Source organism: Dermacentor silvarum, chromosome 10 (genome assembly GCF_013339745.2).
Source record: "Dermacentor silvarum isolate Dsil-2018 chromosome 10, BIME_Dsil_1.4, whole genome shotgun sequence".
NCBI lineage: Eukaryota > Metazoa > Arthropoda > Arachnida > Ixodida > Ixodidae > Dermacentor > Dermacentor silvarum.
In genome coordinates this window covers 13975196-13993531 of record NC_051163.1, presented here as the reverse complement: position 1 = coordinate 13993531, position 18336 = coordinate 13975196, and the positions used below count along the sequence as shown (strand labels likewise).

Sequence of the window (18336 nt, the reverse complement as noted above, 5' to 3'; positions counted from 1 at the left end):
TAAGCGCGGCGGCAGCAGTGAGTGAAGGTTCGTGCGGAGTATCGCTTCAACGGAAACTGAGCCGCGAAAGCACAGCTCATACAAAGGTAAGAGCCGTGTGGAGATCGCTTTCAAGATACGGTGCGCGCGACAGTCCGCAGCCGCGCGAAGTACAAGTACGCAGTTGGTGGCGGAGTAGAAGCCGCGCCCTCTCCCTCCCGCGCTGCCTGCCCGCTTTCCTCCTTTCGCGTGGGAGATTGAGTCGCCAGTTCCCCTTACGCCCGGTCGCAAATTACGCATTTGGTGCGGCAGCTAAACGTCGCCTCCCCTTCCTCCCTCCCTCTCATCCCCCCACGGCCTTTCGCACGACGGACGGCGTCAAGTTTGCCCTCCGCCGTACGTTCGCTCTCAGTGAAAGCGCGCGTCCCTCGCGCGCTTTCACTCGCACATACGGCGTGCGGCGGCGATCTTATCGCTCTTGGACTTTATAGGTAACCTCACGGCGACGACGATGGCGACGACGCCTACGGCAGAAGTATGCTTGGAGTTTCCATATTTTGACTATCGCAATAAAAAGAAAAGCGACTATATAGATTACCGCAATAGTGGTCCTAAGCACATTACTTAGCCACACGTACGTGATACGTGTTACGGCAGAGTGATTCAGCCCGACGTATGTCATGACTGTAATGCTATAACCGTTATAACAAGTGTATGCACACAATTAGAGGGCAACGCGAGCAGACAAGGAATGCGTGACTATTCAAACTCACATGTGTCATGAATAAGTCCTCATGCTTGAAGGGTCACGTCTTCAGAGAAGCCGTCCTCCTATAACCTGAAGAAAACGTTATACACAAGAAAGTTAGCAACAGAAGTGAGTGTAGGATTTCAACTACGCTGTGGCAAACATCTCTAAGTGCAGGTAATGCTCCGCTGCTCTGTACAATGTCGCGGATTCGACGGGTTCGGCGGCAACATCGCCATCTTCTTCGTCACGTTTACGCATATAGCTTGTTTGTTCAGTGTTAGAGGTATTACGGGTGTGTTCGGGGGCTTCTGCAGTCATGTTACTCCTAAGGTTCTACGCTAATATGTGTAGTATCCTTCATGGGTACACGGATAGTTCTACCATTCGGGAGCACGAGTTCGGGGACAATGCACATAGCAGCTCCTTTTATTGTTTTAGTGAATGAAGAATTATATAGGAAGCTCTCAGCTCTCAGTTTTTATTTACACCTATAAACCTTTCCCCGTACAAATCCGGAAACATAATGCTGCAATCTTAAAGTTGACCTAATAATGTATACAATATCCACAAATCGTGAGGATATATGCAGTAGTTAATTAATGAAATTTAAAATAAAACACTATTACGAGACATAATATCGGTTTTGTGAGAAAGGTGAATTGATAAGGCAACTTAGAAGTTTGAAAATAGCCCATTTGTTTTGCCTATGTAGTAAGGGTCCACTTAACGTGAGCCACATGACCATACGATAATTTGTCGGTCCTGGTTCCTCTAGGCGCCAATGCTACATACCCGCAACGAAGTCCGAATCTCCGCCTCCTTTACTCGCTAGAGGCGCATCTGGCTCTGAGGCGTGCGCTCATTGGTGCAAATATTGGACAATAGGAGAAGGAGGATGGCAGCAGAGGGCTATATTTACTCGGGCGCTGCTCGCCACTCTCCACAGCTGCTCCTGCTCTCGGACTGCAGGCATGCCTCGACCATATAAGGAATGCTTCGCATGACGATAATTCTTTCTTGTGTTTCAGTTGCGTTGCGTGTTAGCTACACATCTCTTTAGACCAATTGTTTTAAATTCTTAATGAATTAATCTCATTCCACGGATTTACTGCGCTTAAATAGCTGACGGAGACTTGTGTGCTGCCTACCCACCGTACTTCCCTAATAGTCTAACGGCAGCATTTTTTGAAGTGAAATCGAACGTTCGAGTGTCCTTGCGCGACATCCAGGCCCGAGTCTTGCAGCGACAACATCCTTAAAAGGACTCCGGACACAATTGACATACGTGACTACCGCGTGCACTGCTCAAATGTTCGACGCACGCTCCTCGCCTGAACGGCCCAGACCTCTCGCGTGTCACGTCGATGCTTCGAAAAACCGAACTGCTACACCGTTTTCCCGCCCCTTCATCTCTCATCTTTTTTTCGTTCTTTGTCCCAACTAAATTATATCACGATTGCGCGGAAGAATCAGTATAAAAATTTTCTCCGCCGGTTGAGATAAATCGCTTCGAAATCAGGAAAAAAAAAAAACAAAAGAATACGGACAGCGAGAGATGAAGGCCTGACGAAACGAAGCGCACGCATCGATTGGGAATACGTGCTCGAAAACCGCGCCTCGAGCCATTATGATGGTGGGCTGCCCTCATTAACGTGAACGCTGTTTCTGGCGCCGGCCCCGTACCTATAGCACCCGCCCTGCTTTCAACATCCCGCCACGTCGCGTTGGGTTCATTCTTGTTTCTCTCTTACACGTCCCCGTAACTTGCGTGCAACGTTCTGTAAGGCACGAGGCCCGACGTCTAGCATGCGGAGTTTTGCAACAGAAAATTGTAGAGTGTTTTGAGAGCGACAGAAACGAGTTTTGGCTTTCAGTAGGCGTCTTTCGCTATCTTAGAACTGCTCTGGCCTGGCGACCCGTAGTCATCGGCCATGTTAGGCACGCCTCTAAATATGGCTCAAACCCACTATGGGGGATTGGCCAAGGTTTGTATGGGGTTTGAAGGATAATTAGTCGAGTCTAAAAAATGAAATGAAAAAACGCAAACGAAAGCTTTTGAGAAAAACAAAGGAACATTAAGATAACGTAGCGTTCTAAGAAGTCAGCAAGAGAATTGTTGTACACAGATAGAAATCTCTCAACGGCTGCGCTTACATCCCTATGACAATGTCTCATTGTCTTAAGGAGAAGATATCAGGAACGTAAAGATTCAGTCCTATACGGCGATACGTTGCTTCTAGAATCACTCTATGAGCCCAGTGCTGTCTTCATCCGCTACAGTGCTGCCAGCTGTAATCTCCGAATTACGTGCACACACACACTACCATTCCCACAGGCGGTATCACGTGGAAAACCACATGAATTGACAAAGCCTCGCGATAGCACAGTGGTCAGCGCGCCCTGCTCCCCCCTGCACTTCGATCAGCAATGACAGTTCGACCCGCAATGTCGTGGTTGGCAAAATTCCGCTAAGGACGGATCAGAATCAGTTAATATATTCGAGTGGATGTTGTCGCATGTAAGAGTACGCAGGGGGAGGTCCCACATAGTTCAAGACTACAGCGGGACCTAATATACATGAACACATTTCGTAACGTTAGATATATAACAAAAGCATCAATAAAAACACGAGCTATCAAATATTGAAATTGATAAAAAAAACATGGTCATAGTAGTAATTTACAACCTATTAGAAATGTGATAAATGATAACAGTTACACAAAAGTTTAAAATTCTAAAGAAGGAAACAATGCACTTAAAATATTTTGGAAGTTAACATGTATCGAATAAAAACGAGACAAGCTTTCTTTTTTTAAACACCCGTAAAAATAAAGACTGTTGAATTCTGAGTGGTATGGCATTCCAGAGGACAAGAAACGCAAATAATGCTGTTTGTTAACCGTCATTAGTGCACGTTTTTGGCAAAAGAAAGTTGCTGTGTTACGGGCGAATCTACTAGAGAGATTAACTCTGTTAAAGACATTAGTTATTGGAGTATTAGTGACTCACTAGTGCTCACAGGACAACTATCTGAATTTTTAGGTGATGTCGTAGCAAGAAGGTATTATAGGTTCTTATTTGTTATACTATACAGAAATAAGTAAGAAAGCCTGCGGCAGATAGTAGAAATACATAAGTACAGTGGAGAGCAAAAGTATAAAAACTACGGTATCAGCAAAAAAAAAAAAAAATCCTAGCACAGACGTGCCACGTGGAATTGTCTTAATCCATGACGCTAGTCAAACAGGCGCACATAGGGCAGTACCACTTGATTTTAACCTTTATGCCTAGGCTGCGAAGAAAAAAAAATTAGCGGCTCCTCTGGTCCCCAGAATTTTGCTCTCGACTGTACACGCATAGCGTTTTTAAGTGCGAAGCACTTTATCGGCCCGGGCTGTCGGCGGCGTCCGTCGTGATCACGCTCACAAACAAGTGCTCAAAACAGGGTCAAAACAAGTGCACAATTGATCAAAACTGGTTCAAAATACACTAACATGATTCAGAATAATTTAAAACACAGGAATAATCAAGCATTAAGCGCATTAATTAGCAGAAACTCGTTGAAATCGGTTTAGGAAGGCCCGACTGGTACCAGCGCAGCGCAAGAGAGGGCGCCCCCACCCCACAAGCGCTCGATTGCTCCTCCCTCCAGCGTTACTCCTGCACCGGCGCATCACTGCTTCGCACTTACCCAGGTTTCACGTTAGTGGAGCTGCATTAGCGCAGATTTGAACTATATACACAAGCGCAGGATGTGAGCAGAATTGGAGCTACATTAAGCGCTCAATTTGAGCAGGATTTGAGCTGGATTGGAACTGCATTTGAGCTACATTCTGCAACTGCACGGAGTTGTCACAAATCGTGCGACCGCAGCCGAAGCCAACGGTTGTGCGCTGCAACCGTTTCCTGCGAGTTTCGCGCAACGCGCCGTTTCGCTTCTCTCTCGTCCGTCTGCTGAGGACTTCGAGGCTAATTTCTTTGTGTTCCGACCTCTTCAAAATGCGGCCGCCACAGCCGGGATTCAAACTCGTGACCTCGGGCTCAGCAGCACTAAGCCACCGTAATGCGCAGCACCGCAGCACTAAGCGGGTATGCCACCGTAATGTGCAGTCACAAATGTATAACACGAAACTGAACCAATAAGCCTTGAAGCGGCCGCAATATACAAAAACACCGTTATGCTTCACGAGTGATATGACATCGCTGAAAATTGAAAGTTATTATTAGATGCATTTACCAAATCATCTGAAAAATGCTTCCTTTATCCTATTGCTTTTGGGAAAAAGGAGCAGTGGAAAGCGTTTGTTCTAAACTTACCTCCTGAACAAACATTTTTTCTGAGTTTTAGAGTTATAGAATTTAAACTATGAGAACATGCCGTGCAATTCAGTGATGCAGCAGTGCCCAATGGAAACCGAATTTCGGTAAGCCTGAATTGAATGACAAGTAACCATAGTCTAGATGAAAAAAAAAAAAAAAAAAAAAAAAAAAAAAAACGAAAGAAAAAACACGTTCCCAACGACATTATCTTTTGGGGAACCTTCCGCTTAAAACGTGCCTCAAGTGAGCAGCTTTAGAAATGTCATAGAACTCAAAGTTAGATAAAAATTATTATATATAGAACCTGCAACAATAAGCGCAGATTATCAATATACATTAATAAGCAGTCCGAAATGTTATCTCTAAGGCAACGTGGTGAGCTACTCGGTGTGTTGACCTTTTGGGGCACGCTCAGATTTCTTAAAGCTCACCAAATGTACGCGTTTGCGGAAATTTCGTAGTAGTGATGGAGGTCGAGTACGTGCCGTGAATATCGCTGTTAACCTTCTTTCTTATAGATAAGCTATCTTTTGTATTATTCTCCCTCTCACTGGCAGTTGCTAGCTTAACTCCTTTTCTTCCTTACCTCTGTGATCGCTTTTATGTACACTCAAACCTAATAATATTAACCTCCGAGCGATTGATTTTTGTGTCCTTGTGCGGCTACCTTCAAGTATACGTTTTGCAGCTCCAAGAAAAAGAAAGAAAGAATCATTTAGCTGTGCTCAGGCTTTATCGCCTAGACAGCACAGCACGCTGTGGCGTCTTTCAGCGAAAACGGCAAAGAAATGAAAGAGGATTCATGGTACCGCGGGATTCGGGCATGTCGCCGCTTTCTCGTATACTTGTTTACTGTCCACAGATGACGATGTGGTTCGATCGCTCGTAGCGTGGACCGCGCGTGCGTATTTTCGCCCTATCGCTCAAAATCGATTATCGAGCCCGTGCTAAGGCATTAGGCACCTACTGGTTCTACAGGTTCTTTTTCTTTTGTTACTTCGTAAGCAGGGCACCTACTGTCTTTAGACGTAGTGGGGAGAGGCACAGGGCTCAGCGACTGAAACGTGATACCCGAAACGCGTGGCTGCAGGCACTTCTTGCGCCATTAGTGGGTGCTGGGGACACCGAGCTGATGCGTTGTTGTCTTACATAAAAGCGAGAACCTTTGTGGAGCATTGTGATGAAATTTTACCCCTCAGCCATCAGCCAGCGCACACTGGTGGCGCAAAAAGCGCCAGCCGCCACGCGCTCCGAGTTTATAGTTTCAATAGCTGCATGTCGCTCAGGCATGTAAGGCAATGTAATACGATTGTGGAGAAAATAAAGCCAAACTCAAACTCAGTCCAGCTTCACGTAGTGAGCGTGTCACGGCAGTACCGGCGAACTTATTGGGTTAGTAAAGTGAACTGAAATTTTAGACGTACTGTGCGATCTGGGATCACATGGAGGGATCACATGAAGTTAAAGGGATCGCATGAATGTAGATCAGGTGCGCATTTCCCCTTCTGGCAAGGGTACAATCACCCGGATTTGTTGCGGATGGCTTGGGGTTGGTGGCGTTGCACCTTTGCACACACCTGTGCAGTGCATTGACATAGCTTATACCGGTATTTGCTTCTTCTAGAGCACGGAAAAAGCGAGAGCTGCACATTAGAGTGTTCCCTTTAACAGTGGACTGCGTTGTACAGTCTCCTATAAAAAAAAATTACCAAACCTCGGATTAAAAAAAAATGCATAGTTTCATAGTCGTTGCAACTTGGTATTCAGAGCCTGTACAAAGTGTATGCGGACAACATATATCTGCTCCGGACCCCCGTCAGTTGCCCTTCGCTCTTCGAAGAGGCAAGACGTGTGTCTAGTGAGCTCTCGAACAACGCTTTGCAATGTGGGTGAACCAGATAGTTCATAGTCGTTGCAACTTGGTATTCAGAGCCTGTACAAAGTGTATGCGGACAACATATATCTGCTCCGGACCCCCGTCAGTTGCCCTTCGCTCTTCGAAGAGGCAAGACGTGTGTTCTAGTGAGCTCTCGAAACAACGCTTTGCAATGTGGTTGTGAACGCAGGTTTAAGCCACGGATCGGGAACTCGCAGAGGTTGCGACGTATGATAAAGCATTTCTCTCGCATTTACCGCTAAATCGCCGCTGAATTTTTGTTCTACGGTTTTGCTCGCTATATATGGGACCACAGACTGCTCAAACATTCCAAGTTTTCCCTGGTCCTATGGTCCGAAAACGCTTTACGCGGACTGTACGTTGTAAACAACGCCGTGTTCGTTGGTACTGCTCCTGTTATCATGTGGTCTAGATGTCGAAATTGATTTATAGAACGCGAGAACAGAGAAGGCGCATGGCGACCTTCGCAACTCCATCGTGACTTGGTGGGTGCCACGAGAGAATATGCCGCGTATGGTTGGCTGATGCACCGCACCGAAGTTCACTGTAACCTTGTTGTGTCGCTTTTGAGTTGAGTTAACACTCGAAGTTTCGAATTCGAACCGAATAGTTTTTCTTATTTGATTCGTATTCGATTCGAGAAATCTCTATTCGATGTTATCGAATACTCGTTTCTGTGCGTACCTAAGCAGTAACGACATTTACTGGAGTGTACAGGATTAAGACAGGTTCAAACACTTATCCCACACCAAGAAGACTACATTTCTACATGGCAGACGAATATCCTAACACACAGTGTGCAGATTTTAATGCACCACTTGACTTAGAACATACGCTCTGGTCGTGCAACCGAACCAACGAAAATTTAGCCAAGGATCGGGACAGGCTAAAGGCCCCGATTCGCATCCCGGACCTGACCGAGCAACTATGGGCCGTCCAGCAAGCCCACGACGCGGCCAAAAGGCTCTGCCTGCCGGTCCCAACGTGGGAGCAGCCCACTTTGTGAGGCAACTCGTAACTTGCAGGACCTAATAAATGTTTTCCTTCCTTCACGTGCCGACTGTTCCCAGTGACTCCGCTGCAGTGGATCAGCTGTTGCTGAGGTGAGGCACGAATTGCTGAGCAACCACATGGAGTAGCGAACTGTCGCTCGATAAAAGCCAGTCGTTCGATAAGCATGTCTCGCCTTTGGGCAGCTTACGAATTTGTGTTCTCGATTTGGGCAAAGCAATTTATTACTTGGACAATCTGACCACGTTTTCATCTCTTTAGAACGATGTGTGGTGCTGCAGTATTACACTGTGCCCCTGTGCAGTTCTGGACGGTATTGGATATATAAATCGATGCAAATGGAGCTTTTCTTCTTGTTTGTGGAACGGGCTTCACACAATATTTATACTTTACTTTGTTTAGAAAATATAAATTACTGACGAGGCGGCCGCATTTCGATAAAGGCGATATGCAAAAAAAAAAAAAAAAGGGGGACATTGGAGGACGCTTAGGCTTCGCCTTTAGGAGTGGAACGCGATAGCGTTATCGGGCTCCGTTCGAATCACATTTTTCTTTATGAGTACGCTTCACTGCATACAACGTGGGAAAGCCAGCTTACAAAAGACAAAGCTTACGCTGATCCCTTTAAAGTCGGCTTCACTTTTAAACACAAATGCATTGCTGGGAAGACATTTACAGGAGCAATTTAAGCCGTCATATAAAAATGTGAATGCCTTTTAGGATCTTTTTTATTATTTTATTAATTGTTTGCTGTTGCCCCGAGGCGCGCGCGTGTCCAAAATTTAGAAAGGCTCGGTTTTCAATATTCCCCTCAATGTTGCCTAGATCCAAAGTACAATGAAACACCATCAGAATTGGAGGACGCTTAAGCTTCGCCTTTAAGAGTGGAACGCGATAGCATTCAAATATTCCTGGCTGCTTATCAGGCTTTTTTCTCTCGTATATTCAAATTACAAACCGACGATATCACGCCTGTGTGTTGTGGTCAAGTCGTACTTTACGATTTTTCTGGCGGATTTTACTTTGAGAAATTCAATTTTTGTTTACTCACGCCATGTGGAGGGCCTGTGTGGTCGGGGTGGTTCAGGATGATGTGGTTCGGCATGATTATTTCCGCCAGACGCCAATGCTTAACGCTGAAGCTGACACCGACGCCGACGCCGGATTTTCTGCGACACGGGGCTCTTAACGCTGTCGCGTTAAAGCACCGGTGTACCGCGCATTGGGTGCACGTTAAGTACCGCAGGTCGTCAAAATTAACGCGGAGTCCTCCACTCCGGCATGCCTCATAATCATATCGTGGTTTTGGCACGTAAAACCCCTGAATTAAATTATTGAGCATGTTATTCGATATTCGAAAGTTGTTTTTCACGAATATTCGCATTCGATTCGAGTTCCTAAATACCGCTATTCGCACACTCCTAAGTTTCATAGAAAGTATACTATGTCATTGCTTTTACTCGAGGTGCTTTAGCGAGAGAGAGAGAAAGCGATAAGAAGAAAGGCAGGCAAGCCAACCAGAGGAGCGTGCGGTTTGCTACTTTACACTGGGGGTAAGGGAAAGTGGGAATAGATAGAGGAAAAGAGGGAGAGAGGGAGCAAATGCAAAAGTAAATAAGTAGCCTTGCGTGACATATAGTCCTTCGAATGGCGCGCTAGTGAGCGGCTTTGTGCAGAACAGGGCTTCGCTATGCTGCTCTGCTATTCATTATGCATAACACAGCACGTGCACAGATACGAAGCATTAATTATTTTTTCCCTATTAGGGTCACCAGCTGAAGCGCTGGCTATCCTTCACAAACGAGGTCAGCCTCGCGGCACTTACACGCTAAACTATTGATTAGAGTGTGCTATTTTAGATATGGCTTAGCGGCACCTTCCCGCCCACTGTAGTACAGTATGAAGCAGGCGCTGCCACGTCATTGCAGTTCTAGACAGGAATGGACGACTCAGTGTGGCAAAGCAAGGCAACTAAAATTTGAGGATGTAAATTATTGCTTGAAATTATGGCGCTCTCGACTAGTATTGGTACACGATGCCACCATGATAGGCAGTCGGCGTGCTTTAACAACCGACTGCAATCAGTACAGCAGACGTAGCTTGCTGGAATACAATATGCAGCATCGATGCAGCCGTACAAAGAGCTGCCCATTGACTAGATAGTTTTAGAATAGCGTTGGACACCTTGCGTACGTTCAACGCAAGGACTTTACGGAACGTTATGGCGCGCGTCCCTTGAAAATTTTTTAAACTAATTTGTCCGGCTTGCTACCCTACATATGTGGAGAGAGGGATGGGGAATGAAAGAAAGAGAGCAAGAGAGAACACGGGAGTTGGGACAGTAAAGCTACTGCGTAGCCTTTGTGTTAGTTCGTGCGGGGTTTAGCAGCCAACACAGACTCTTGAGATCGGTATTTGAAGGCCACGAGAGAAAATGCTGTAACAGTCGAGGACATCTTCCTTATTTTCTCGGCCTTAAAATGCAAGATGTCCTCACCGGTTCATCCAAAGCACGGTGATGGGGATTCGGCGCGCCCAATTTTATGTAGCTATTCGTTACGGAAAATCAGTGCTGCGGAAGCCTGCAAGGTGGAGGAAATTTATGAAATTTAGAAATTACCATCCACCCGGCTTGTAACACGAAGCTACAAAGGATCCGCGAAGAAATCCCGGACCACGACGAATTTTTCTTCAACTGCGAAACTTTCTGGTGATTCCGCATGGTGATTCCTTTGTAGCTTCGTGCTGCCAGTCGGTGGATGAGTATTTATCCATTTCTGGAAGTGGTTAGTGAAGGCAACACCTAACGGAAGTCGATAGAACAATTTCCACATCCTCTGACGATTTACGGCAAGACCCTCAAGAGGCTTCCTCCAGAAACGCCGCTGCGAAGCCCTCTGCAAGAGTCCACCAGTGGACTGTCTACTTCGGCTGTCGACGATTGGCTCCAGCTGCACGAGCCAGAAGGAGACTGGCTGGCTCCTTCTAGCTCGCGCTGTATAGTAATCTTCAACCCCACTCTTACACTTTCTCGGTTAAGGTCCTCAATAATTCGTTGTAATTCGTCCCCATTGTTGCTGAACAGGACAATGTCATCTGCAAACCGAAGGTTGCTGAGATATTCGCCGTTGATCCTCACTCCTAAGCCTTCCCAGTCTAATAGCTTGAATACTTCTTCTAAGTATGCAGTGAACAGCATGGGAGAGATTGTGTCTCCTTGCCTGTCCCCTTTCTTGATAGGTAACTTTCTACTTTTCTTGTGGAGAACCAAGGGTGCTGTGCAATCTTTGTAGATATTTGTCAAGATATTCGCGTATGCCTCCTGTACTCCTTGATTACGTTATGCCACTATGAATGCTGGTATCTCACTATTATTTAAACATAGGTAGCACTGACCAATAAGTTAACAGGAAGCAAGGACTTATATATGATGTTTTCATTGCGAACCATGACTTCTTTAGTAACCGACGCCTACTTCAACTTCCTTCTCCTTACCCAATTTTCCAAATAGGTGTCGAGAAATCACTTTGACATATTATTCTTCCTCTGTGACCTCTCTTGATAAATTAATAGAAAATCTGAATTTTAGTTTAGGTCCACTGCATGGAGAATCGATCCTTTAGCTGCATCGTCGAACCTCCTTTCCCCACACAATGCAGATAATGCCGTGAGCAGGTTCATGTAGGCGAACTATAGCTAAGGAAGTAGGCTATGCTGTCACCGTTCACGCCTTTCCGCTAAACGCACCTACCTACCGCATCACGCAGAGCGCGTGCCCGGGTCTTTGACCCAACACTGTCGGTCGGCCCGGCGCTTATGAAAAGTGACGTGAGCTCGATAGATGCAAATGTATGTAATCCGGCCCCGAGCTGAAGCCGCGGACGAGCCCGTTCTCTTTCGCTCGCCTAGAGCATAGACCGCAAATTATGGAGGCATGAACTGTGACACCACACACAGCTGGGGGTATAAGGTCGTAAAAGCTTTCTCTCTCTCTCTCTCGCCAACCGGAGCTGGAACCTCAGGTTCGGCGGCAGATGACTTTTTGGGGCCGGTGGTTCCAAAACCGGGTCACGTATAGTCGGGGCGGTGGTTCTTTGCTTTCCGAGAAGGAGATCGAAATAAAAGAAAACAGAAAGTATGGGGCACGGTGATGAAATTGGGTCGACGACTGGGCTTCACAAAGTGCATTAGCTCGTCGCACATCTTTTCCACGCTTATGTGTGTTTCGGTGTGTGTGTGTGTGTGTGTGTGTGTGTGTGTGTGTGTGTGTGTGTGTGTGTGTGTGTGTGTGTGTGTGTGTGTGTGTGTGTGTGTGTGTGTGTGTGTGTGTGTGTGTGTGTGTGTGTGTGTGTGTGTGTGTGTGTGTGTGTGTGTGTGTGTGTGTGTGTGTGTGTTATTGTCGCAGCGGGTGCCGACGGGTCGAGTTGTCTCGCGTCACGTATTGCACGTCGTCGACGTCATGTCAGGGCGCTGTCGCTCGTGCGCGAAGGGGGGCGCTGGGGTCGAGGGGAAGGAGGGAGAGGAGGACGGCGGTTTCGCGCCCAATAGGGGTCACTGCGTCACGGGTATTTCCGCGCGCGCTCCGTTCCCCCCCCGGAACTGTGATTAACGGGGGTTAATGGCGCTAACGCGTCGTGCCCTCCTTTCCACCCAGTATTCCAGCTACGCTCACAAGATGGCACAACTCTCGATGCCGTTTGCATTTTTGCTCTTGTTTCGCACGAATATTTGTGGTTTGCCGTCGTCCCGGAACATGCGCATGACTCGCCCGTTTTTTTTTTTTTTTTCTCGCGCTCCCTACATTTAATTTGCGTCCCGTGACCGCTGTTACCGCGCGTTCGTGGTCGAGTCGTTTGTCTTTTGGAAGGCAGGTACGGGGTTCGATTCGCAGTGCTGGTCGCCTCGTCTCGCATGGGCTGAATTAGCAGAGAGCAGAACAAGAAAAGGCGGCTTTTAAGTAATAAGTTTTGCATTTGAGCTTTTCCACTGGGTGGCTTGGCACATTTCCAGTTTTGAGACACGAAATAGCACTAATTGAAATTGCAATTGCACGCACGCCCGCACCGGGAGAACGTTCCTTTATCCGTCTCTAATTTCTCGTGTTGCTATGTTTCTCCTGTCGACCTCCGTTCTACAATGCGTTCCAGCGTTATAACAATATTAAAAAAAAAATCGCGGTCTGTTCAGCTTGCCACTTGGGCTGCTGGTTTTTCCTGCCCTTACTAGTAGAAGTGGTCTACTCAACAGCGAATTTGAGCCGCTTATGTTAAGAATTTTGGTTGCTCTCGCAGAACTTACCTCAGCACAATGAAAGTTCGTAGTTCCGAACTATTGATCAACTAGCAGTGGCATTTCAACTGCTCGTTATCTGAGGCCTTACTTGGGCTGTCAGAAACACCAGTTTACCCAGCCGAGACAAGCATATATGAGGACAGAGCTTTCAATAGCTGAAGCCGACCTCCACGAGTTAACAAGAAGCTGTACCTTGTGGCCAGCTTTAATTTCCCTATTCAAACGCGCGTCAAATTCAGACGCAGTAATGGCCTCATTAAGCAGCAGTTCGACAAACTTGAGCGAAATTTGTTGCATTTGAGAAAGTTAAAGTTCACCGACTGCAGGAAGGATAATTTTGATATAGGGCCTCAAGCATTTTGTAAAGTTTGCCGAAAATTGGCAAGCTTACAAATTCGTGACTCAGCACCAACAAAAGGTACTTCAGTTCTGTAAACTGCATCTCTTCAATATATGAAGCGGAAAAATGTGATATATTAGCTTACGGTATACATGAAATTAAATTGTTACAATATTTTCCACGGCGAACTCCTGGCATTGATAGCAGCCGTTTACGAGCATTTCTTACACTAAAGCCTTTCGAGTGGAGGGCTGATGATGATGATGATGATGATGTCCTCAGCACATGGCTCGTGCCCACTTCGGGGGATTGGCCAAGAATTCAGCATCTGAACTTTTAGATATGCATTCTGAAACTAGCGCCTACTTCGTCTTCAGTTGGGAGAGGCCATGGCGCAGTCACAATGACTTCGTTTTCTTTAGCGCATAGACGGGAGTAAATTACTGGCAGCATTGAATGCGTCGTTGCTCTTGAGGCCAACATCTAAGCTGTCATATAGTACTGACTAGGTTAGCGATAGTGATTGACCAGGACTGCTACTATGTATTTGTTAAAAGCCCGACACTAAGACGATATGATTGAGAACACGAAGCTGCCTAGCTCGTTCGAATCCGTAGTCAGACCGCAATGCGCAAATCTTTGTGTTGTAAAAGAGATGAACTCTGCTCGAAGCTTTCCGAATATGGCTCTCATGTGCTGCTTGATAAAAGAATAAACTTGTGCTTGGCTTATTGAGATAGAGTTACATTGCGGCGTTAATGTTAAACACAGCAATAAAACGGCTGGTGCGACCGGGTAGTGTCAAGATCCGAGGCCTAGATGAAACAGGACGAGATTATGAAGCGGTTTCCAATCGCGAAAGTTTTTGTCTTACCGGAATGTTCGATTTCAGTAACATAACAAGAAGTCACGCATACACAATCTAGACAAGTCTTTTTCTTTTTCTTTTTTGTTCCTTCTTTTTTTGCAAGCACGAAGTCGCGGGATCAAATCCCTGTCGCGGCGGCCGCATTTCGATGGGGGTGAAATGCAAAAACGCCCGTGTCCCGTGGTTTGGGGTTACGTACGTTAAAGACCCCCAGGTGGTCAAAATTAATCCGGAGTCCCTCTTTTCGACGTGCCCCATAATCAGATCGTGGTATTGGCACGTAAAATCTCAGAATATAGTTACTTTTTAATCTTTTTTACAGAAGGGTTGAAAATGAAGCTTGTTGGCACATTTTGAAACTTATTCGGAGGAATGCTAAACGACGGGACAATTGTAAGGACAATTCAAGGGTGCCTGACTCGTCTGACGCGAACGCTGACTGATTCAGCACATCGGTCTGAACAGACACTGCAAAACTCGAAATGAAATTATTTCAGATCCCACGTTATGCGGGGAATCGATTCTATGCAAATCATTATCTAATGTTGAACGACGAGTTGTTCTTGCCTCATTTTCGATACCGATTGAAGCCAAATTTCACGTTTAAGCCCAACTTAGTCTCGCGCTGTTACGATGCTTATTGAAGCCGAACTTCGAAGCGTTGTCGTTTTGTGCAGCTGTTGTACGGCTACACTTCGCAGACAAGCGCCTGCACGACAACAAGTCGTGCGACTCACTTTGAAGTCTTTTACACCCTTAAGGTGCTGCTTTTGCCATGGATCACACCCTTATATTTAAGGCTATAAAACATTTTATTTTAGAAAACAGCGAGCTCAAACTACAACTGCGATGAGAGAAGGCGTAGCTGATAACTGTGTATGAATTCTGACTACCTGGTGCGCACCGAAATATCTGACACAAGAGTTTTACAGTACCATTAAAGCTATTAAACACAAAGTCACACAACTATTAGGCTATCGAAGTTCATTTCATGTAGTTATCGTCTCGTCTGTCATGTGGCTATCATGTTTACTTGGCACTAAAAGGCGGCAGAAAAGGAAACTTCATTTTTCCCCATCAATGATTCAATCTAACCCCTTAAGGATGAAGGTGTTAGCAGGGGACATAGCCAAGTGACCTTTGTACATCCGTAAGGGTGTTAAAATGCTTAGCGCGTGTGCGTGAACTTCGTCGCGAACTTGTGTCTCTCCTTTCGTATAATAGTCTGTGACACGTGAAGATTTCCAAGGCAGATCATGTATGGATGCGGCAGCGAATCGCCTTCGCCTTGGTCACCCTCTCCGTTGTAACCATGTGATCTCCTTTACTTTTCTAAGACGTTTCCCTGTCTCGAAACACCTCACCCTGACATGCGAGCTCTTTGAGCATCGGATATGCAAGTGACACTCATGTCTCCGAAGGAAGAGGATTCAGTCGGGCGCGATTCAGTATTTTCCGGTACATCTCTGCGTTCGTGCGCAGCTTCATATACACACACGCAAAAAACAAAAACGGGGGAGGAAGGTTGTTGACGAGGAGGTACTTTCTAGACGAGGTCAGCGAAATCTCAAAGTCTTGGGACACGAAGTGAGCGAGACTTTTGAAGCGGCTCGCTATTGCTGTGAGCTGTTTTATCCGTCTCCACACTTGGCGATTATGATTGTGCGTGTGTGAGGGGCGCGACCGCGGAGTTCTCAATGCTGCTGAACAACAGGGCACCTCGATGCTCACTGTGCCGCTGGATTCAAGGGAGCTATTTCTAGCGTCTCATAGCGCTCGCTTGCACGAGGAAAGGACTGCAAGGTTTTAACGCGATAGCGTTTAGGGCCCCGTGTCGCAGAAGATCCGGCGTCGGCAACCGGCGTGTGATCGCGGGTGGCGGAGAAAATAATCCAACCACATCGACCGCGCAGGCCCTCCACGTGGTGCAAGGTTTTGGTGAAGAAAATTGAATTTCTCACAGTGAAATGCGTCCGAAAATGGTAAAGTACGACTTTACCATTCGGCGTCGGATTCGCCGTCGGATTGTTTACCAATTGGCGTCGGATTGTAATTGAATGTACGAGAAAGCCTAATTCTGCTAGGAGGAAACTCAAGCACAAACCCCCTTTCCAGCATTTCTACCAGACCTGTGCGCGTCGGTGCACTAGCAAACAATTAATATAATAATAAAAAAGGTGCTAGGGCCTTCACATTTTAATATAAGACCACTTATATTGTCCCTGGAAAAACGTCTTTCCAGCAATGCATTTAAGCTTAAAAGTGAAGCCGACTTTAAGGGGATCGGTGTAAGCTTGGCCTTTGTAAGCTGGCTTTTCCACGTTCAGTGTTGCAATGAATGAAGCCTACTTGCCGTATGTGAACGATGCGATGCGAACGGGTCCCGATAACGCTATCGCGTTCTACTCTTAAAGGCGAAGCCTAAGCGTCCTCCATTTTTTTTTGTTCTCTTTACTGTGTTATGGGCGTACGCATCTGGCCTAACAATACAGACAACAAAAGTGCACATGTGGCCTAAAGAGCATCGAGCTGATGCGTTGAGGAACTCTGGTTTAAATCCCACCGTCGGACACGTGACTTTTCTTTTTTCGTTACTGTGCGATTGAAGCTACCCGGCCAGACACCGTACGAACGAAGCAGACCGGGGGAATGATTCTATAATTGATCCGCATTATAAGGTTCGGAGTCGCACATTATAGCTATCAATGCACTGAACGTATATCGGTACACTCAAGGTATAACACTCAAGGGGCGAGCACTTGACTGCGAGATTTTTCAACTGTGACGACAACACCACAGACATTATACGCGAATGTAGACTTCTACTGTCATTACTGTTCTCCAGAACGTAAGTTTGCCTATATCCTCCGCCGGATCGCTGAATGAGCGTTTTTTTTTTTGAAAGCACGAGGAATGAAAGAAAAGTTGTGGTTTGTCATTTGTCTTCCTCGCGCTTGTGCGAATAAATCCTTTTTTATGTTCTCCTAATCTTTTCTACCACTTCTCCTTCCCACAATGCAAAGTAGCCAACCGGACAACTTATTTCGTTAACTTCTCTGTCTTTCATCTTCTATTTTTTCTCTCAAGGCGCATCCACTTAGTATCAACGGTACCTGACCGTGGTCTTTATCATTTGCTAATATTTATTTATTAAATAAATGTTAGTTTATTTAATAAACGAACATTTAGATAAAATAAACAGCAATAAACTAGTTTATCCTATAGACAGCCTATCAGCACTTCAGCAGCAGACGAAATGGACATGTCCACTAGGTGGACACTTACAGAATACCCCCCCCCCCCCTTTTTTTTTTTTTTTCCTTGCGCTTGGGTTGCCACACGGCATTACAATACTGCTGGGGCTAAATATAAGCATGCAGGCCCGTTTCATGGAGATACTGCAACAATGACTTGTAAAATATGTTGCCCATAGTCCATCTTTCATAGTCTTCAGGTTGATCACTGTTCAATTTTACACTTTCGAGCACATTTGCGCGTCCCAGGGCACGTTCAAAGTAGATGGCGGACATCCCCTGGCTTGCCCGCGAAAAATTCATAAGAGCGTTCTATACGCCCCTTGGCGATGCATGCGTCCGTGGCGGAATGATTTCAATATCGGGCCTTTGTACCAGAGGTACTGTGTTCGAATCCTGCCGTCGGACAAATTTATTAATGTATGTTTAATTATTTTTAAACAATACTCTGTTGAAAACGACGAGATTACAAGTTCACAAAGCCGTTTGAAGTCAGAAAGAACACGAAGTTTAGGCAAATCCATGTACTACCCATCATTTCCATGGCGGCTGAACCTTGCAGATCCCGTAGACACAAGCGCCGGAGTTCTCCTAGTAATTATTGTATGAAACTCTATGGTTTAG

The 18336-nt window shown here is 46.0% G+C and overlaps 1 protein-coding gene across 1 annotated transcript in view; it reads right to left on the bottom strand.

Moving 5' to 3' along the window:
• Nucleotides 1-18336, bottom strand: part of LOC119465972 (trichohyalin-like) — a 50575-nt gene that overhangs the window by 30780 nt on the left and 1459 nt on the right. Inside the window, exon 2 of the mRNA XM_049657140.1 lies at nt 753-817. Coding sequence (XP_049513097.1) covers nt 753-761 — 9 coding nt within the window. The 5' untranslated portion in view covers nt 762-817. The remainder of the gene's footprint in view (nt 1-752; nt 818-18336) is intronic.